Consider the following 23,460-nt stretch of genomic DNA (forward strand, 5'->3'; position numbering starts at 1 on the left):
CCACCTGGCTTCACCTATCACCCAGCTACCACCCTTCCCCATCAACCCTCCCATCTTTTTATTCTGGCATCTTCCCCCTTCCTTTCCAATCCTGCTTATTTATTTCCGTGGTTGCCTCCTGATCTGCTGAATTCCTCCAGCATTTTGTCTGCTGCTCTGGATTTCCAGCATCTGCAGAATATCTCTTGTTTATATAGTGTCAATTGCCTTAATATTTGCTTAAAAATTGCAATTCTTTGGAAATATTCATCAACATTATCTCCTTTTGATTAGCTCAGAAATGCATCTTGCGTGTGTTGCTTTGGATATCCAGCATCTGCAGAATTTCCTGCATTTATGTATACAGCTCTAGCAACCTTACAGAAACTGAGCATCTGGTTATCCTTCCACAATGGATATCATGTTGCAGAATTGGACTCCAAACCTCAGTACTGGTGGCCTTCTTTGTATTCTTCATGATGTTCCATTGTAAATAACTGACCTAAAACTTATTGCATGCATCATCCACTTTAACGTCTTAAAGTGGAAAGACTAACCACACATTCCTATTACAGACATCCCACTCTGAAAAAACTCATTTCAGGGAGGTAGCACCACCAACTTGCTGGAGACTCCCGGAACTTCTGGAAAAGGTGCGATGTCTGCAATAGAGTAGCTCCTCAGCAGCTAGCCAGCTAGTTTAAATAATGTTAGCTATGCTAATGAACGAATGCCATCTGTTAAACTCACCTCAACGTCTTTTACAGTCTTAACCCACCATGGGCAATAGAAAAGTCATTGTTGCAAACAGTGCAGCGAGCAACACTGTCATTATTTTTTATCCCTATTAGGCAGGGGTACAACTTACTGTAGTCTGGGGTGACATACGTTTTTTTTTGGGACACTCTGCCATGGCTCTCTCACGCTCTCTCTTTCTCGCTCGCTCTCAAAAAAACAATTTCTGGGATATTGTATATAATTTCTGGGCATCAGGGAGCTGCTATCAATATGCGGGAGACTCCCAGAACTTCCGGGAGAGGTGGGCTGGCTGCTATTATACAGAAATTATAATGGCATGCTTGCAATTATGCAAGTAACAGTATTTGCAGAGATAGCTTGTGGGTGGGATGGAAATAATATTGCAAAAGCTAGAGAGTAACATCTTGTCGAAAAGTTCCTCTGGTGAGTACCACTAAACAGGTTCATGCGACAGAGTGCCATAATCAACATCGAACTCTTCTCACCCTGGTGGCAGTTCAATGGCCTGGGTATTGTCATAATCACTGTCTGTTCCGCTGCCACGTTTGTCTAGTTTGGACACCTAAGATCGAAAAAAAAGGATAAAACATAAGCACAATACAGCTGTAAGATGCAGACATAGCACAATCAAACTAATTTTCATTAGTAATTATAAGAACATTGCAAGCAGACTATTAGGAAGAGAATCTCAAATCCACACAAGAGAGAGCAGCTCCAGTTATTATAATGCAAAAAAAAAGTTCAGCAACTGAAATTTGTATTTAACCATACTGTGTTATGGCCATAAGTATTAGGCATCAAAATGTTATTTAGTCTAATTAGTAACACAAACAACTTAAGCCCTGAACATAAAACTGATAAGTGAACTGGGTGGCAGTTGGGGCACTGAACTTTTGCAGATTCTTTTACCACTTATGAATTATTAATTAACAATTTCAAATGAGATCATTTTCAATATGATTTTTACAAATGGGATTAAAATTGTTATTTGTGAGGAACAAATCTGGCAGCTGTTTTACCAATATTAGATTCCACAAAGGTGTAGAATTGACTGTAGTGTTTGCAAATTCTGTTGTGAAAATCTGTACCAAATTTGATTTCACAAAATTCCTCAATATAACACTCAAAGGTTGTTTGCATTACAATGGTTCTCACTTAGCAAAAATATCCTAGAATATTTGTGAAGCCCCAGAATTAACATTTCAACAATTTTCTAAAATGCACAACTCTAGCCTTTCTAATGTTCTGGATCTCAATGTTTAAAGTCAGATCTTCTTGTGATTTACATTTTAAGAATATTTTCCAATTTTTATTATTTTCGTTTACATAAGGATTAGCAGTTATGGTTTTAATAGAAAAAGACAAAACACATGCATTCTTCTGAAGCTTTCTTTAAAAAAATACTTACAGAATGGCAGATGGTTCCAATATATCACTGTTTTCCTGTTTCAAAGGCATCTTTTTGATACTGCATATCAGATGGTATAGAGGTTTGAAAATTTCCCTTTTCCTCATCTTTGAATTTTCCAAACAAATTGAAGGAAAAGCACTTCATATTAAGGTACCATAACCTGGCATGCTAGAGTAAAATTTTCAACTGTACTAGTTTTTAATATCCTCACCACTGCAGTTTTATAATGAACTGCTGCAATTGTTACATAAAAATTTTAAAAATCCATGAAGTACATTTCCCAAAATCTTATTGACATTGGATACTGTCAGATACCATTCCCAAGGTATTAATCTTAGATTTCTCTTCCCAAGCTGTTGGTTTAAAAGTCCACATTAATAGTGAGCCTATCTCACTAATGGTCTGAAAGCAAATGAGATTTTGAATTAAAATTGCTTAATTAAATGGTTCTGAGAGATACTCCAAAGTAACCTAATTATATTTAATGCAACTTGCCTACAACGATTCAAAAGTTCTTGAAATAATTGTAAATTTGTTGCATATTTTTTCAGATTACTACATTTAAATTGTATGACTCATTAAAGTAATAACTATGCGTCTATGAATATATCTAGTGCTCTAAATATATTAGCATACAAATTAGTACCTTCACTCTTGAAATGCTGTCAGGTTTGATATAAATAAATGTAAGAAACTGAATAGATCCCATCTTTATTATCCTCCTTTCTAAATTCCATACAACAAGACTTAATAAAGGACAAGGTACTTCTCAAGTTAAAGAAAGTAAAGATCTGATTCAAGACTACCTAGCAAGGATTAACTCTAATTATCTTGAACAGCAAGATCTTGGAATCATCTGCACTACACCATCTTCATGCAGCTTTATAAACGTTAAGGATTGTTCTTTAATTTTACATATTCAATATCAGAAGCTTTGATAGCAATGTTCTTATGAGGAAAAAAAAGTTCCCATTACAAAAAAAAAGCCTAATTTAACCCTTTGAGGACTACAGTAACTTCTGTCTTACAGTTTAACAAAATTAGTAAAAATGTTAAGACTTTATGGCCATAGATCCTGATGCATTTTGTTTTAGTGGAAATACAATGAAACACTAATTTAAAACAAAATTGTTTATTTCAGCCTGTAAGAAGTTCTCAGAGGGTTAACTTTGAGGACACAAACAATTCTGCAATCTCTTTTTAGAAAGTCTAATATTTTGACTCAGATTTTGTAAATCTAAAGTTGGATCCATGCAGCTGAGGAAATGATTGCCAGTAACGGCTGCTAAGATCAGTTGAATAATTGAGGATCAAATTTAATAGGCAACAAAAATTGATCTCCACTCATAGAATAAAGCATTTTTGAATTAAAATACATTTGTTTTTTTGTGAATAAGTGCAATGAAATTTTTGAATATTTTGCACTACTGTTGATTTCCTTGCAGTATTACCATTAATCACCAGCCCCACGAACGCTATTTTGTATATTAAGACCATAAAAAAAAGGTATGCAAGTTTTATAGTGCACTGGTTAATAACTTCCATATTTGCCATTAAAACAGTACAATTTATTGCCTAATTTTATTTAAATTTACAAAACCTGTGTCACAATAGTTTAACATGGAAGAAAAGAAGCATTCAGAGAGCTAATATAGGCATACAGGGATGATCATCAGGGTAACCCAAGAAAATGAATACTTGAATGGCAAAAAGACATGCTTGACAAATGATAGCCATCGAAAGCCCTCGTACTATTTAAGAAAGTAAGGATGTTAAAACTGTAGAAAGGGAAGCAGTAGTTACATAGGAAGCATTGGTAGCTATAGCCCGGTTACAGGGGCTCATCTTTTGGAATGCCTTAAAAATGTAAACTAAACACACATTTCAATTTGGTACATTCTTTACCCATGTTTCATTGCGTAGCCTTTTTCCATCACAGTTGCAACTAATTCTCATTTCATCTTCACGAGATCACTCTCACACGAGACCACCAAATTCACTTTTTAAACTGAAGCTAAAGAAAAAATTCACACACGGAATACGCAAAAGGATATTTAAAAAATTTAACTTCCATATTTGGCTCTGAAAGTTATTCATAAAAGTTCTCAAGTAGATTCTGTATTCTATTATTTTCATGTTATAAAGTAATGTAACATGCAAATTGATGGCTTCAATTTATTCAAGATGTAGCTATGAATTCCTGACCATCTCTAAAGCCCTTAACAGCATGGTAAGCGACCTTCTCAACTACTGCGTTTCCTGCGATACTAGTTAGGAAGTTATTAGATTTGCCTTTATAATAATGTAGGAATTGATGGCTAGGATAGTCTGGTGGTGTGTTCCTCTATATCTGATATTATGATTACAATCCTTCTGAGCTCATTTCTGTAGAGACAGGCATCAGTGGTGTGGTCAAAGAAGCCTTAGGAAGTTTCTGCAGTGCAGATGGTACACACAGCAGCTATATAGGATTCAGAAGAAGGGTTGGATTGGATGTGACAGACCAGTCTAAGCAGGTTGCATTGTCCCAGATGGTATTTAGCTTCTTGAGTAATGAAACTGCAGTCATGAGGAAAGTGAGATCTATTTCATCACACTTCTGACTTGTGCCTTGTTCCTGGTAGAAAGATTGGGGAGGGGGGCGGTCAACAGGCAAGTACTTTCAGTAGTTGAGCTACCCTCAGTTTAAAGTGCAATGATAGAGGTATATTCGTTAAAGAGACAGAGGCTGGCAATCAGCAGGAAATATACTTACTTAATGGTAAGTATATGTTACCATTATACTTACTGCAGTCTGAAATCAAAGCTCAAAAGTAAATTGATTATGAAAGTACATATATGTTACCCTGGGATTCATTTTCTTGCAGGCATTCGCAGTAAACACAAGAAACACAACAGAATCAATGAAAGACGGCCCCCAATAGGATGGACAAAAACCAACATGCAAAAACAACAGACTGCAAATACAAAACGAGATAAAAAAAATAAATAAATAAGCAACAAATATCAAGAAAATGAGCTGCAAAGTGCGTGAAAGTGAGTCCAGAGGTTGTGAGAACAGCTCAGTGATGGACCAATTGAAGTTGAGAGAAGACAATGCCAATGTCTCACTGGGCAATACCTTCCTGACTGTACACAATTATGACACTTTCCCTCATAGGTCAATACAGTTAGGAAGGCTGCTTAATTAAACTGGGATTTGCTCCAAAGTTGCATTTATAGAATTGTACCTACATCTAGCTGTTGCTTGGAGCAGCTTATCTAATTCTGGTGAGACTATGGGTAAGAGGCAATAGAAATTGTTTTCTTAGTCTGATAAGGCTGGGTGTGCATAGAACAGCTTTTGGGAACAGAAACACATCCATTCTTGATTCTTTTTATATGTGGCCTTGCATGCTGTATACAATGCAGTGTTTGGGAGATCATTTTCAGCACCAATTTTACTGGAAAATGCAACGTGTAAAGTTTCTCTGTGTTCACTTAAGTGATCAAGCTTTATTTTTAAGTCTACCATTAGTGGATTATTGTCTTTCAACATTGCAGCTGTAATGTTACAAATTATGCTTTCAACTTGACAACATGAAATGTATATCTGTAACACATTAGATTGCATTTACACTAGAGGACTGCAAATGGTGAATTTCCATAGGGTCCTTGGTAAAGAAGCTAATACAAGTCAAACTGATGCAAAGGCCTACTGGTTAATTGGCCATTCTAAATCATTCTAATTCCTAACCTTTTTTATGCCATGGACCTTTACTATTAAGCAAGGGGTCTGTGGACCCCAGGTTGGGAACCCTTGTTCTAAACTGGCCTGTGATTTGGGAGGGAACGTCGAGGGAGAGAGGGGGTATGGGCTAGTGTTATACTGGAGGTTGCTGGCTTGAAGGGTTGGAAGGGCCTATTCCGCACTGAACCTCCATAAATAAATAAATAAATAGAAGCATACTATGCAATAAACTTGATTAGAATGTGGAATTATATTTTTTGTAAATTTTTAATGAATTACATGATCAGAATTTTTTTGGCATAGGCATTCCAAAAAAAGAGCCTCCCATCTTTGAAAGGAAAACAGAAGCCAAGGTTATACAGCAGAAGGAACAAATCCATGCAAAAGGCATGGATACATGAGCCCAGGACACTTGCTGGAATCCTTTCTGTCCCTTCTTACTTGAGCCCAACTGAGATGGTACTTAACCACGGATCTGCCGCAGTCCTGTGAACAGGAGTGCTGTGCAGAGAAGGGAAAGGGTACAGAGGTCACGGAGACACCCCTGCGAATCTGTAACATGGAAGGGACAGTGTAAACAATGGCATGCACATAGACATTAATGAACTTTCAAAAATAAACCATGCATATAACTTGCTACAGACAATTTGCAGGTTTGTAGAAACATATTGGTTAAACAATTTCATGCTGAGTGTCAAAACAAAGTTATCTCACGTAAGATCTACTGGCAGATTGTGAATTCTGTTAATGCAACATGCATAATGAATTAATAGAACATCATAGCACAAATGAAGCAACGTTAGTGCAAAGCCTTAAAATGAATCAATGCAATATCCCTTACTGAAGGTCTCAAAACAGTATTCACTCTATGATTTAAATGTTCTCTGGCCTCAATTTTCTTGGAGGCTTTGTGCATCACCAGCAAAAAAATCAGTTTCACCCCCAAAAAAAATGAATTGACACAATAAATGTTAGTACACACCCTGAACCTTAAGTGCATAGTTTATATTCGTAATACCAGGACTCAAACAATCCTTTTTTTTGCAGATAATGCAACTGTACACTTTTCCTGCCACCCACCTCACCACCCACTACAAATATTTGTGTGCTTACAGTATCCAGCTGATTTAGCGCAAATTTTGTTCTTCGCTCTCACTGACTGGACCAGAACTGCCAATGACCAACATTCACATCTACTGTTAGATGCCATTGGATTTCATTCCAGTTCCCAAATGGCATAGAAACAGTATAGATTCCTATGTTAAGCAACTGGATAAAGCCTCTTTCTCAAATTTACATTTATTATTCACCTAGGTGAATCAGAAAAAAGTCAATTCAAGGATTAGCTAGAATCTTATTACATTCGTCTATCTTAATCAGTTAACCTAGCATTAGGCCATTTTAAATTTGAAGTAGCAGCTAAACTCAACCAGAAGTAATAATTTAATTTTATCAGTTAATCTGTCATTTAGTTGAGACATTTAAATATTGCAGTTAAATTGATTTAAAGGGCAAGGGAGTAGCTGCCTTCCTGTTTTTACCATAAACTAAAGAGATTTCTTAGCTTTGTTGGTAAAGATTAAGCACTGATGAGTTAGTAAAGGTCAATATGCTTTACGTGTGAAATTAAATCTATTTTGCAAGCATTAACTCACACTGCAGTCCAAAGGCTGAAGTCTTGTGACAATATCATCGGTAGTTTGTCCAAAAGATTTCTGCCCAGATCTGGTTTCATACATGGAAACAGCTTGCCGATCGCGTCTAATTGTACTTGTGTGAGGGGCAAGCTCCTGGCGGTCACTGGCAGCTGCTGATGGATGCAGACTAGGAGTTTGTTGCTTCATTTGTGCATTCTCTGTCTGCAGTTTGTTAATCTGACATGTAATGAAAGAGATCCACAACATCTTAAAAAAATAGTAATTTAATATTTATTAAGGCCCCGCCTTCATTCATTAATTGCATAATTTAAACATTTTTATTAAAAATTTGACAGTGATGTGTAATATAGAAAAATGCAGAGGAATAAGATTCAGTACTTTTGCCATGACCACTATATGTTATTTTATATTTCAGACTTGGATTCTCACAGGTAGAAATCAGAGCTTATTAACTATTTGTGTGGTTGTGTACAAAAATCTATTTCATAGCCATTTTTCCAGTCCAATAGCCAAACAGGCTAGGGATGCCTAAAATATTTGAGGCATTGGGCAAAGCAAAAATGTCAGTTCACATTCTCATAGAAATCTGGGCACCATTTCTCTCATTGGCAATTTGATCAGGATAGTCAACCTCTGCAAACAAAAATTACATAAAACTGGTCATTAGTGCCAACTTTTAACATTTGCTGATTTCAAAACAGTATTGAGAGACGTCACTGAGCAAAATACAATACACAGGCACTGATCACTGGTGCACAACTGTTAACTTATCAATTTAACATTAAGTCCTCAACTCTTGTGCACTGCATTTTACATCCTCCCTTTTCACCTCATTTATGTACCTTTTTAAGAAATTATTTTCTATTCTGTTCTACCATGATTATTTTGGATGTACAAACCAACTATAAAATGGCATGGCAGTGTGGACAAGAGAGGAGTACATTCTCAGAACTGAAATCTGATTGACTTAATATTCAAATCTGTTTATAAAGTTACAAGAGGAGTCACACTCTGGTTATATGTTCATGGTGCCTGTTTATTTCCAAGTTGCTCATTTTCTGCTGACTCTCCAGTAATGAAAATATTCAAATCAGTGAACACGTTCGTGGTGATGGAAATAAGGAGGTTGAATAAGATGGATGGCCTAATAGAAAGAGGGGCAAACTAGCACAATCAGTACAAGATTTCTTGCCTTCTGTAATTTTTGTTAAAGCTGAAGGTTATCTGACCCAATTCTTCAGAATTAACATTAATTATGAGGAATATCTGAAAGTCCATGTACCACAGCAATCTACTTCTTTGCCAGAAACTTCTGTTTAACCACTCAGTTCTGACTTTGCATGAAAATGTCAGCAAAAGTAGCTATTTGACTTCTTTAGGATATCTGCACAAATATTAATCCAAATGATGCAATTCACTGATAATTGCTAACTGAGCTTTGTCTTTACAAGCCCTGGTGGCCAAAGTCCCCAGTGCTTAGAGAGAAATCTACTAATGAAGCATAGTTCGACAATTGGAGGGAAATGGATGTGAGGGACAGAGGCAAGTGTTGTGAAGTTGAATTAAAGATTTTAAATTGAGTGTTCTTAAATGATATTTAAAATTATTTTAGATTATTTACCTACCTTCTAGAATTTTTAAAGACTAAAAGTTGAAGAGTTTATGCATTTCTGAAACATTCATTTGTGGTTTAACTGGCTAACAGAGGGATTTTTAAAAAAAAAACCTTTGTGGACTCATTCTCTTCTTGGCCCCACAACCAATGTTATCCAAACAGATTTTTGCTGCTGAAGCGCCATGCTGGCTTTCTTTACAACTTGTCACTACCCAATTGCCAAAGCCCTCACTTTATTTGCAAGTAAACACAGTAAGAACTGTAAAGTCTGCCCCATTATACAATTACTATTAAAACAAAACAAAAATACAAGTTATTTCAGAGTGTAAATGGATATTATACAAATATTGCAATAAATCTTTCAACTAAAATTTAAAATTATCAACAAAATTCTTGGCAAACATACAAGTTTATAAACAAAAGTCATGTTTAAAAATGTATTTCAAAGACAGTGACTGGAATTATCAGTTTATTATTTTCAAGTGGCAGATATGGTAAATAAACATGACCAAAATACGGGTATATACATCAAACTGCTTTATAGCTCACTTTAAGCTCTTCACAATATGGTGGAAATAGTAGGGCAATAGCATTAAAATAAAAAGACTTCGTTTGGCACATACTCAAAAGATCCAGTGAGCTGGCAGTTTCCACTTAGCATTACTGTTTCTTCTAGCACACTGAAAACTACCAACATCCCTGTTGAAAATACAAATAACTGCCCAATACTTAATGGATATTAACTGCTTATTAATGCTGTCAGGTTTACTGCCTTACAGAAAATACAGGACAGTCCTTTAAGACCAAGTACACCACCTGGCATTTGTGTACCTGGTGATATCCTTTGTAGTAAACAGGAGGTGATAATAAGATCCTGCAATTAGATTCTTGCTGACATGAGTGCGGGGAGGATTTTAACACATTTCCAATTTTAATGTAATTATTGAAGCAATAGCTATTAAACAAATAATTAATCAACAACACAAATTGTTCATACGTTGATCATCTGCTCAGAATTAGTGTATTACCTAAAACTGAGTTATCAGACAAGTTCATCCTTGACACCAACTTTCTTCAACCAGAAGTGGGGAAAATAGATTACATGCCCTTCATAGTTGTCAATGCTGGTGCTGCCCTAAGGATCATTTCTGTGGATTGGGTTTCCAGAATTTCCTTCTCAATTTAAGTCAACTGCAGGACACACCCAGGTTTTAAGTTTCAAGCTGCAAGACCAATTACTAATCAAGATATTCTAACTGGTTGCATCACTGTCTGGTATGGAAGGGCCATAGGATCAGAAAAAACTGCAGAACGTTGCAAACTCAGCCAGCTCCATCATGGATACTAGCCTCCTCAGCATCTCTGATATCCTCAAAAGGTAATGCCTCAAATGCATCCATCATCAAGGACCCCCATCACCAAGGTCATGCTCTCTTCTTATTACTACCATTAAAGAGGTGGTACAGGAACCTGAAGACACACATTCAATGTTTTAGTAACAGCTTCCCCTCCAACATCAGATTTCTGAATGGGCAATGTACTAACCCATGAACACTGGCTCACTATTTTTGCAATCTTTCTGCACTACTTATTAAAAAATATAAACTGTATATATATATATATATATATATATACACACACACACTTTTGTCATTTACAGTATTTTTTAAGCATTGCAATGTACTGCTGCCATAAAACAAATTTCATGACATATGTCAGCAATATTAAACCTGATTCCGACATGCTGTGTTGGAAAATTGGCAGCAAGGCAAAACAAGTTAACAACAGTACAGAGCCAATATTCCAGTGACTAACAGGCTACAGAAACACTTACTTTTACGCTTGATGGCAAAGCTTTAAAGGCAAAAGAAAATTTCCCTCATTAACTTTACCTGTGGTGAAGATTTAAAATTTGTGTACTTGTTTTGGAATGGCCTGGCTTCTAGAATGGATTTAATTAAGAAAGTAGCTAAAGTTTCCTACTAATACTCTGACATAACCCAGGAGCTTAAGCTATCAAGCCATTAAGCCATTAATTTTCTTGCATTGTGAAAAGCTATAGTTTAAAAAGAGAACAATTTTCCAAAATGATGTGACAGCACAGACTTTGGTTAGAGTAAAGCATGTTCATAACGGTAAGGAAGGTTGAGAAAACAATGAAGCTAAACTTTATTGTCTGTGTAATATCTTCTTCAGCTTCATATTAAGCACATCAAGATCAAACACTGCAGAAGTTGTAAAGCAAAATGAACCAAATACCATCAAAGGGAAGATTTCCTCAGGCTTACACTCACAACACGCTGGAGGAACTCAGCAGGTCGGGCAGCATCCGTGGAAACGATCAGTCAACGTCTGGCTCGAAATGTTGACTGATCATTTCCACGGATGCTGCCCGACCTGCTGAGTTCCTCCAGTGTGTTGTGAGTGCTGCTCTGACCCCAGCATCTGCAGGGTAGTTTGTGTTTCCCAAGGCTTAACAGCATGCAGCAGTGATAAATTTAAAAAGCTCACCTGTAATTAGCTGACATATCCATATGGAAGAACAAAACCCTAAACAGATGGCATTAGCTAATACAGGGACAGGGACTGTGCACACTATTAGAGAAGAATAGATTTGGGGGCAGGCAGCAGGAGCAAACAGGAAGGTGATACTCTAGTAAGTATTTGAGTAGATCACAGGAATTAAAGAAACAAAGCCATCTTCTGATGGCATGAACACCAATTTCTCTAATTTGGGTAATTTTATCTTCTCTCTCTCTTTTTTCCATTCCCCATTTTCACTCCCCTTTTACCCCTTCTCTTCTCACCTCCCTCTGGTGCCCCTCCTCCTTCCCTTTTCACGGTGGTCTACTCTTCACTCCTATCAGATACCTTCTTCAGCCCTGTACCTTTTCCACCAATCACCCCAGTATCTCACTTCATTCCCCTCTCCTCCAACCACCTAAATTACTGTGTGAAGGTCTTAAGCACTTACACAGCTGGGTGCCTGAGACTTTTGCACAGAACTATGTTTGTCAATGTGGAGCAGAGAATGAGTTTTGCAAATCTGGCAGGAGCAAAGGATGTTGGGAATGGCGAGGGTGGATCACCACGGGAGGAGTGTGAGACAGGTGGCAGAGGAGGAGTGCCGGGGGCAGAGGGTGGCCTGGCTGCAGACACACCCAGCCCTGAGACATCAGGCAAGGTCATTTAATTCCAAACAATTGGTTTATTGATCATTACAGAATGCCTCTCTGGTGCTTCCTGCTCCCTCACCTTTCTCTTACCCTTTTCCCAACCGTGATTCCCCTCTCCCTGCCCCCTTCCCACTCTCAATAAAGACCCACATCAGAATTAGGCTCATCATCACTCACATGTCATAAAATTTGTTTTTATTTGCAGCAGTACAGTACTTTTCCCTTCGCCTGGTCTCACCTAACACCTGCCAGCTTGTACTTGTTCCTCTCCCACACCTTCTGATTCTGGCTTCTTCCCCCTTCCTTTCAAGTTCAGATAAAGGGACCTGGCCTGAAACTGTTTATTCCTCTTCATAAATGCTACCTGACCTGCTGAGTTCCTCCAGCGTTTTGTCTAACCTGCTGAATCTCTTCTGTTAATAATAATTAAATGCTTGCAATGCTTATAAACCAATCATTATTTGTTCATGCTCAAGGAGCTTGGTGTAGTCTTTCTTCTCTTCAACTGAAGTGTGGCCTTTATTTACAAATCCAGCACATATTGGGACACTTTACCTTGACTGATTATGGACCAATTAGCATTAAGGTGCAAATGTATTGTCCAAAGTAGGCATCAGAACTAGAAAGGTAGGTTGTATGAATACAAGACATACAGCAACCTGTTCTGGAGATTAACTCTGATACAAAACAAGGGAGGGGTATTGTAATTATAGGAAGCAGCCAAGCAGGAGCAGTTGGATAAAATATGAAGCCCAATCATATTTAATGTAGACAAGTTACATACATAGGATGGAAAACCAACACACATATATCCACTCAAAGGAGATTGAAATAGACCTCTGCTCCAAAACAAAGTCTTATTAGCTTTTATGCCATATGTCTAATTGATGAAGACAAGAATCAATTACATCAACCTGACATACACAGGAAATATTTACTTTTGAAATCATTCTTTTTATCGAGATGGCAAATGATCTCAACTCATTAAAGGTGACAACTTGCCCTTCAATACATCCGGAAACAATTAAATCAAACAGGTTCTTTTGAGCGCATAAATTTACCATTTATTGGGCATTAAATTTTTTTGACGCATTTACTCTTAAAATAATTAAAATACAACCTTTCTGCTACTAGATTCCTAATTAATATTCACTTACCTGCAGCTGAAGTCTGCGCAGTTCCTCACTTAGGTTGTTATTTACTTTCATTAGTTGTTGAACCTTGGCCTCAGATGCAGCCAAAGCTTTCTTCACCTCCAAGTACTCCTGCAGTGTTATTGGACCATCTGACAAGTCAGATGAATCCATGCTCTAGAGATGACAAGGAAATGTTTCTTTTTGTAGAACAGCATGAACAACTGTTTTACCCAAGTCATGAACCAAAGTACCAAATCCAAAGCTGCAGTTGTCATTTGCATCATGTTAACAGTGATCAAAAGAAAGACCACATGTTCATAACACTTACACCTGTGCTCATTTTCATCTTTCTTTCCTGTCTTCCTTTAGGTCAATGGAAGCATAATTCCCTCCCCATCTTCATCCATCAAGTCCATGAAGGATTTCTTTATAGGTGACTAAACACTAAAGAACAGCCATGTTTCATGGGCACAAATTCTTGAACCAACAAATTAAGGGTGATACTGGGGTTGGGAGTCAGCCCTTCTTGTAATGAAATAGCAAGTATGGCCTAGAGTTAATGACTTGCGATTTGTTTGTAGAATAAAGGCCACTATTTGAGAAGAAAGATAGCAGAATAGAATTGTTGGGGTAGGTGATAAAAGGTAGCTTATAAAGATGCTTAACAAAAAGGGAATGAAGTACAAATGGCCTGAAAGTGTTATTATGATGTTCAGCCGTAGGTTACTAAAGAGGTTTATTTCCCCTCTGACATTTGGAGAGGATTGTTGTGACAATTCCTCTTCCATATTAAACTCTTCACTGAATGTTGTGAAGGTTTAGTCATTAAAAACTAAGTATTAAAAACTAAGATCAAAATACATTTTATGGATATTACATACATTGAGGAATATTGAGTTAGATCAAAAAAAATGGAGGTTGAAGGTCATTCATGATCTCATTGGCACAGCAGGCAAGAGGGGCAAATGGCATACTTTGACTCCTATTTTCTGAGTAAACTCACGTCTTGTTCAGTGAAGTTTCCCCCATGTTCAAAGTCAATATCACCATCAGTGAAGCTTGATACAGTCACTTTGAGATAAAATTGTTTCTTCCAAATTTCCTCTTCACTCATGAAGAGGAAGGAAATTTGGAAGAAGTAACTTTATGTCAGTGAATTGCACCAAGGAATCTCAGTAGGTCAAAGTGTACTTGCATGCTGAGAAATAATACAAAAGTGAATAAATAAATAGTAAAGTTAAACTCATGTCATATAGGGCATTGATGAGAGCACCTATGATATATTATTTTCATTTTGGTCCCTTTTAAGGACAGGTGTTATGGGTTAGAAACAGTTCGGAGATTTAATAGATGAATACCTGGAATGAGCTTGTCATTTGAAAGAAGATTGGACTGTACTGTTAAAGCTTAATAGAACAAGGGGGAGTGCAAATGAGAAGTAGAAGATCCTGAAAAATCGTGACAGGGTGCAAGTGGGAAGAATGCCACATGCGGTTTCTTCAAAAAAAATATCTTTATCATAAATGATTGGACAAGGCAAAACATTTTTTTCTGAAGACTGCCACCGCTAGATTCGCCTTCCCAAAGGGCAATGGCAGCAGAGCAGCAAGGTGAAAAGTTAACCATGTAGACAGTATTGCAGAGTTTAAGGTCACAATCAGGTCAGTAATATCTTTAAATGGTAGCGAAGACTTCAAGAGGCAAGAGGGCTACTCATACTCCCAATTATTACATTTATATGCAAATAGGTCAAATTTTTAAACTAATTTCTATTGATCAGGATTGATAATACAATCTTCAAAACATTATTATTTGGACACGATCAAGTAAACTTGATGAAATTACTTTAAGCTTTAAATAGCAACACTTGCTCATACATTATGCTTATGACATAACCAGCCAGCTCTCCAATACCTCCCAAAAAGGATTTTCAATATTAGATGATTAAGGTACTTATCTTGATCACACATTTGTAAATTAAAAACCTCCCCGTTACTCTTTTATTGTTGTTAAGCATGGATCAAAAATGCGAAGAATGAGTAACAGTGCATATTGGAACTCTCAAAAGCTGCATAAATAAGATCACATGGATTAGAGATAAACTCTCACTTTCAAGCCAATCAGAATCATAAGAGAATTGGGGATAATCTCAATTTAGTTCAATATCATTGAAAACCTAAAAAGCATCTAAACAGAATAATCTAAAAGCTATTGTTATTTTTATTCATAATGGGAAAATGTCAATATGCATATCTGCAAAAGTCAAAATGTAATGAAATTATCTAGGCCCTTGATCATTTGTAGCACATGTAACTAGCACCAAAAAACTTAAATGGCCCATTTACAAAATTTTTGCAAACACAGTATAGGGCAGCAAAATCTGTTTTCCTTCTGTTTCTTAATTGCTAACTTCAATCTTGGTTTCACACAGATAACAAAAGTAACACCTTAAAAAAATGTTGGGATAAAACCTAAACTACCTTCTGTGACTAACGAGCTTAATGCTACTTCTTGACACAGAAAAAACTGTGTCACAATACATATGTACTCTATTTTGGGATCAATTAAAAAATCTTCAGTTCCTGTCATAACACATTTATATTTCTGATCTACTGTATTTGGACTGGAGCACAGAAAAGACGGTGAACAGGCTGGCAGTGCTGAAAACAGCAGCCCTTCAGGCTGACAAGAAGGGTTGAAGGACAACAGGAATGAAACTGGATATACAACCCATGCTAACAGCTTTTATGTTAAATCAGGATAATTATTTCAATGTATCTGTTAGTTAACTAACATTTAGAAATCTGAGGCAAGTTAACTCAAGAGAAATTAAAACATTGCCAGTGCTGAATCTGTTTACTGGTACTTGCCTTCATCCACTACTCAAAGAGCAGCAATTTAAAAACTAGACAGCGGAACTTGACTGCTGTCACTGAGCTCTAAAAATTAACTATTAGCTATATTATGATAGAAACACAGTAAATCTGTATTTGACCCGAATGGAACCATTGAGAATTACTTTAGATACCCTGACTCAAAAGGTTTGAGGCAATGAATTGTATATGGTGACATGTGTACTTTGATAATAAATTTACTTTGAACTTGATCAGCTGTCCTATTTTCCCAACAACCAAACTAAATTTGTTTCAAGATCACACAGCAACATTAAACAAAATGGCTTTAGTGAGGTAATGTACACTAGAAAGGTATAAATTTACAGATTCCCTCAGACATGACCTTCTCTCAATGTTCATGTAGGAAGAGGAGATATTGAAAAACCTGTTACTTTATCCCTCTCATTTGTCCAAAAATCCCTTTGACCTGCTACCATCAGGCAGGAGGTACTGTAGCATTAAGAAAGAACTGTTAGGATGGGAAACAGCTTCTGTCCCACTGAACTCCTTGTCAGCCAAGTCTCATCACATATTAAATGTTAGTAGCAATATTTTGATTTACTTTTTAAACTTGTGTCGTAAATGCACCTTGTTATTTGTTAATACATTTCTAGTGACATTACTTTGTGTTGTGTGTAGTTTGTATGTACTGTGCTGTGCACTTCAGTCCGGAAGAACGTTGTTTTGTTTGGCAGTACAAATGTGTACAGTAGAATAAAAATAAATGGAACTTGAACTTAAAACAGCTTCATGAGCAAAGATATCCAATGCTTATCCTACTGGAAAAACCCAAATATGGAAAGCCACTTAAAAAAGAACTGTTAAAAATGTTACAATTGCTCCCAAATAAAACAAAAAAAAAATAAAAAGCTATTGTTTTGATTGAAAATCAAAGTCCTAATTCCAGATTTTCACCGCTCACCTTAGCTCTGTTGTTTCTGGACGAGGATGCGTTTCGGTGCAATTCAGCGTCTGTGTCCTCATCCGAAGCTACACTATCATAATCATGCTGATCATCTCCAAAATCACTGTCAGGACGGTCATTCTGGTTCCGCAGAAGATAATCTACTGTTTCTAAATAAAAGAAGGTTAGCTTGATATTACAACTATATTTTGCTAATGGAGAAAAACAATAGCCACCTACAGAAGCACGAAAAGATGGCAACATTCTACCATAAGTACTGAGCTAACACAACCCAGGAGGAGAATGGGAAAATCCATAAGTATTTCCATTCCAGTCTTGCTCTTTGAAGCAACCCATTTACACACAGATTGAATGATATGCCAGTATCCCATGTCTGGCACATTGCCTTGGTGTGTCTTAGTTATAGTGTGCAAGGTACTGATAGTTGCTTGCAGGTGTTTGAACAAATTAAGATGAAACATCTTAACAGGAGAAAAAGTCTGGCAGAACTTACAAGTTGTATTTAAACCCCATTTTGGCCAGGGAAAAAAAATATTTTCCACACAAAGAAAACAGATAATGTTTATTTGTAGAACTAACTGAACAGTATGCAAAAAAGTGTTAGAAAAATCTACATAATATTTAAATTATTAACACCATTAAAAGTTGGCAAAAAGAACCAAGAATCAATGATATTGGATCAAGACCAATAAACTGGTTTCCACAGGCACCCACAGGTTTTTGATTCATAATCTTGCCATTCCATTCTTCTCAAAACCTTTTTTATTTCAATTTTCATGCTAAAAAATTGAAGGCATTTTAGACCATAAGACAAAGGAGCAGAAGTCGGCCATTCGGCCCATCGAGTCTGCTCTGCCATTTTATCATGAGCTGATCCATTCTCCCATTTAGTCCCACTCCCCCGCCTCCTCGCCATAACCTTTGATACCCTGGCTACTCAGATACTTAACTATCTCTGCCTTAAATACACCCAATGACTTGGCCTCCACTGCTGCCCGTGGCAACAAATTCCATAGATTCACCACCCTCTGGCTAAAAAAATTTCTTCGCATCTCTGTTCTGAATGGGCGCCCTTCAATCCTTAAGTCATGCCCTCTCATACTAGACTCCCCCATCATGAGAAACAACAACTCTGCCACATCCACTCTGTCCATGCTTTTCAACATTCAAAATATTTCTATGAGGTCTCCCCTCATTCTTCTAAACTCCAAGGAATACAGTCCAAGAGCGGACAAATGTTGCTCATATGTTAACCCTTTCATTCCCAGAATCATTCTAGTGAATCTTCTCTGTACCCTCTCCAACGTTAGCACATCCTTTCTTAAATAAGGAAACCAAAACTGCCCACAGTACTCCGTGAGGTCTCACCAGCGCCTTATAGAGCCTCAACATCACATCCCTGCTCCTATACTCTATTCCTCTAGAAATCAATGCCAACATTGCATTCGCCTTCTTCATCACCAACTCAACCTGGAGGTTAACCTTAAGGGTATCCTGCACGAGGACTCCCAAGTCCCATTGCATGTCAGAACTTTGAATTCTCTCCCCATTTAAATAATAGTCTGCCTGTTTATTTCTTCTGCCAAAGTGCAGAACCATACACTTTCCAACATTTTGCAGTGGTCTGGAGGAAGAGATACTTTTAGTACAACTTTCTCCCCTCAGCATTTAAGAAATCTTCAAAAGCACATTTCTCCGTTTTATTTAAATACATTATTAGGACACACTCTATTTTCAGGGTCCAACTTTATCCTTAAGTGACCCCAGTGATGGACTGCCTTTCTGAACTCTGACAGTTCCTAAGCTGGTGGTGCATCAAACTTATATTGGGTGGAGTGCTGAGGATTTAAATCCAGCAAAATTGAAAGAACAATGTTACTAGAAATGAACAGTGGTCCTGTGGGCTATGCAAGTAAACTTAAGGCAATGATTTAGAAACAGCTTTTTCACCTCCACCATCAGATTTCTGAATGGTCTGTGAACCAATGAACACTACCTGCTATTCCTTTTTTATATACAAGTTACCTTAGTATTAACTTTTATGTCCTTGCACTGCCACAAAACAACAAATTTCATTTGTATGTCAGTGCTAAAAAACCTGTTACTGACTGAGCTGGTGATGGAGGGCTGAATATTACACTAATTAGTGGATGTATGGCATTATACTTTATACTTTATTGTCACCAAACAGTTGATACGAGATTGTGCAATCATCACAGCGATATTTGATTCTGCGCTTCCCACTCCCTGGATTACAAATCGATAGTAAATATTAAAAATTTAAATTATAAATCATAAATAGAAAATAGAAAATTGGAAAGTAAGGTAGTGCAAAAAAAAAAACCGGGAGGCAGGTCCGGATATTTGGAGGGTACGGCCCAGATCCGGTCAGGATCCGTTCAACAGCCTTATCACAGTTGGAAAGAAGCTGTTCCCAAATCTGGCCGTACGAGCCAGATTTGGGAACAGCTATATTAAGCATATTATAGTAGCCTGAAGGACTTGAAATGCTCTCCAATTATCTCAATAGATGCAGCAGAATACTGGAATATCAACACTCACCTGATTTGTGAAATGTGCAGAAGCTTTTGAGGGCTTGAGATAAAATCTTTAGATTTGATTGTTAACCCTCCACCGTTAGCTTTTGGTGACATTAATATATGCAATTCATAAGACATCTTGCAACACCTAATCATCTTCCGTTCAAATTATTTCAAAACCCTATTTCCCAACCATGGTGTTTACTAAAAGTAAAAGCAACAATGTCACAGATATACTCCCTTCCAAGCTGCACCATCTTCTTGATTAGATGTTACCACTGGTCATGCACTGTCACTGGACTCAAACCATGGAATGCTCTGAAGTAGAGAATCATTGAAAACCCAGGCTCTATTTGTCCATGCTTAGCAAGGTTCTGTTTAATGGTTATCTCCTACCACCCTGCTCAACACTCCTTAAAGATACTGAAGGTGGAGCTTTTTTCCCCAACTGGGGATGATGGAATATAGAGAATAACAGCAGTCATGGCAGCAAGCTGAGTATTACAAGCAGCCTTAATTAACTTCAGCTTTACCAGAGGCAGCTGGAGTGGAGCAGGAAGGTGACAGTTATACACGCGTTTCATGTTTAAGGTGGTGGTGGTGGTTAGCGTTGTGCGATATCCAAAGAACTTTCCACTGTAGACATCACATTCCACCGCTTTATGGCAGAGAGCGGAATCAACAGGGTGTTTATATATGTTCCTATATACAGTTTATATCTAATTTAAAGCTGAACTTTCAATGGTTCATTCATTTTGAGAAGGAGACAAAAACTGAGGACTGGACTAGAATTTCAAAATAACAAAATAAATTCTTTATTTGGTATTAACTTACAGAATCAGTGACAACTCGGCTCATAAAGGTAAAATACTTTAATTATTAAACTGTTACTTCTACTAGATTAGGATGTAGGGAAAATGCTGTAATGACCACTAGGGGGTTCCTGGGTTGCTCATCAACTATTCTGCTTACGTTCCCTACGTCACCCATAATTGATATACAAGAGATTGGAAACAATTGTAATCGATAATAATAGGGTCTTACTGTGCCATAATGCATTAATATATCTGAATTAATTTTAAACTTTCCACTGTAGGCAATAAAATCAATGCTTATATAAATATTTCAAAATACTTGAACTGCAGCAAAAATACCAAGCTACATAATTGAAACTACTTAAAAGCTACTTACCCGTTGGACTACCTAGCGTCTTTCCATGCTGCCTCCTCTTTGCATCGCTAAGAATGTCAATAATCAGGGTTGCAAACTCCCGGGCATTAAACCTAGCAAGCTTTTGTCGTCCCTAGAAAGAATAATGTTGAAAGTTATGAATTTAGTCAATAATTAACTGCGAGGTTAATCTCATGGAAGCTTTCTTCCGAGCGAATGTTTTTTCTTGTCCCTGTCTGGCCGCAGTCTGCTGACCCACTTTCAAATAGTTTTTAAACCACACAGTCAAAGGAGCCAATGATCACAGGGTTCACTTGAACTCAGCGAGGGAAGTATGCAAGGCGTGCCAACAACTGAGCCAATCAAAAGCCACTGAACTTTGGGTTTTCAAAGTAGGAAAGAAATATTAAAAATTGGACAGAGACCACCGAGCATGCCAAGGAATAAACTGCTCATTGTTAAAAATAGATCAGACTTTCCTTCATTTACAGTATAAGCATAAACGGGGATGCAGTCTGAAAATGAGTGTGCAGACCCACTCTAATCCTTTACAGGTTTTGCAGACCTGCTGCTTTTCATTACGTTAATTCAGATCAAACAGCAATGAGGCTGTTTTTCTCCTTGCAACATTTAAAAGAATGACCTCAGTTTTAAAACATTTTTACAGATAAAAATCATTTTAATGCTGTGGAACTTAGTACAATGAGGTACACAAAAGCTTGTAAATAAATGCAGAATCTGGTAGGAAATTTGTTTAAAAGATTAAGCACGCACATGCAAGTAAGTAGGCGAGTGGGAGTACCAGCCCCAACCCAACACACGAAATGTGTTTATGACTGACAAACCTTAGAGCTGGAGGGGATAATATTCCAGTGCTATCATTTTACTGCAGCTATCAAGCTCTGACAAGGGACAGTGCTTAGCTGGCAATTCCAGTTTCTGTGGCCAGCTCATCTCACATGGCTTTCAATAATTAGGAGCTGCAAACAAGCTTCAACACATCATCTAAGCAAGCTAAAGTCCACTATCAAAGGTACAGATAGAAGGACCATTGAAAGCATTTAGAACCGTTTATTAAGGGCCAGGAATCAATATAATTTTTGAGTAATATTTACACGGTGCAATAAAATTCTGGGTTCACAATTTTCAATCTTGTCTATGTGAGAGTTGATGGCAATTCATATCTGAAGTTACATGACCACTTTCTGGTAATAAGCAGCTGAAACAACTAGTTTAGGAACAGCATGTTTAAGTGAAATCTCTGATGTACAAAAATCCTTCTCTATTCTATCTTGAGGCACAAGAAGAAAATATTGGGCACTGAGATTGAAACAGTGCAAAGGATTACAGAAGGGTGGAGAAGGTGGATTCTAAGATGGTAGTGACAGTAAGCAGCAAGTATAGAGACAGATTGTCTGAAGGAATGGAATTCTGTAGTGTGGAAATTATGGTGCCTGCTCAGTTGAAGGCCTGGCCAAATATAACATGGAGTCAGGTAGGACAAGGGTAAAGGAAACATGTACGTAGTACAGACAACAGGAATTTATTACAAGACCATATGATATAGGAGCAGAATTATGCCATTTGGCCCATTGAGTCTCCTCCGCCATTTCATCATGACTAATCCATTTTCCCTCTCAGCCCAAAATCTTCTGCCTTCTCCCCATACGAATTCAAGGTGAGCTTTGATTTACACAGGGAGATTGTCAAAAGAGCAATGGGATGAAATGTCTGAATGTAAGAAAGTCAGGAATAGAGTTACAGCAGAAAGATTGCGATAGTCGAGGGGCTTGTGACATTCAGAATCAGTATCAGGTTTAAAATCACTAGCATATATTGTGAAATCTGTTGTTTTGTGGCAGCAGTACATTGCAATACATAATAATAAAAATCTCAATTACAATATATAAAAAATAATTAAAAATGCAAAAAGAGAGGAACTAAAAAACGAATGAATTCATTGTTCACTCAGACATCTAATGGTTGAGAAGCAGTTCCTGAAATGTTGAGTGGGTGCCTTCAGGCTCCTGCACCTCCTCTTTGATGGTAGGAATGAGAAGAGGTCCTTAATGATGGATGCCATCTTTTTGAGGCATCACCTTTTGAAGGTGTTGTGGAGGCTAGAGCCCATGATGGAGCTGGCTAAGTTCACAACTTTATGCAGCTTTTTCCAATCCTGTACAAAGGCTCTTCCATACCAGACGATATTGCAACTAGTTACAATGCTCTCCATGGTATAGTGGTAAAAATTTGAGAGTGCCTTTGGTGACATACTAAGTCTCTTCAAATTCCTGATGAAATATAGCTACCTTGTGTCTTCTTTGTAAATGCATCAAAATGTTGGGCCCAGGATAGACCTTCAGAGATTTTGACACTGAAGGAAACTGCTTATCCTTTCCACTGTGATCCCCCAATGAAGATAGACATGTGTTCCCTCATTTCCCCTTAGTGTATTCCTTAGTCTTAC

At 37.4% G+C, this 23,460-nt stretch overlaps 1 protein-coding gene across 11 annotated transcripts in view; it reads right to left on the reverse strand.

The window, feature by feature from the left end:
• The window catches only part of git1 (G protein-coupled receptor kinase interacting ArfGAP 1), a 228,873-nt gene that overhangs the window by 12,314 nt on the left and 193,099 nt on the right, over positions 1 to 23,460 (reverse strand). For 3 of the 11 annotated variants that reach the window (XM_072243748.1, XM_072243746.1, XM_072243745.1), the window contains 6 exons: positions 21,015 to 21,126; positions 17,281 to 17,432; positions 13,486 to 13,638; positions 7,535 to 7,753; positions 6,321 to 6,431; positions 1,224 to 1,300 (listed from right to left, as the gene is read on the reverse strand). In XM_072243748.1, the coding sequence (XP_072099849.1) occupies positions 1,224 to 1,300; positions 6,321 to 6,431; positions 7,535 to 7,753; positions 13,486 to 13,638; positions 17,281 to 17,432; positions 21,015 to 21,126 (824 nt within the window). Of the gene's footprint in view, positions 1 to 1,223; positions 1,301 to 6,320; positions 6,432 to 7,534; positions 7,784 to 13,485; positions 13,639 to 17,280; positions 17,433 to 21,014; positions 21,127 to 23,460 lie in introns of all 11 variants that reach the window. The other 8 variants (XM_072243744.1, XM_072243741.1, XM_072243740.1 and 5 more) reach the window with 6 other exon arrangements.

This window comes from Mobula birostris, chromosome 25 (genome assembly GCF_030028105.1).
Source record: "Mobula birostris isolate sMobBir1 chromosome 25, sMobBir1.hap1, whole genome shotgun sequence".
Taxonomy (NCBI): domain Eukaryota; kingdom Metazoa; phylum Chordata; class Chondrichthyes; order Myliobatiformes; family Myliobatidae; genus Mobula; species Mobula birostris.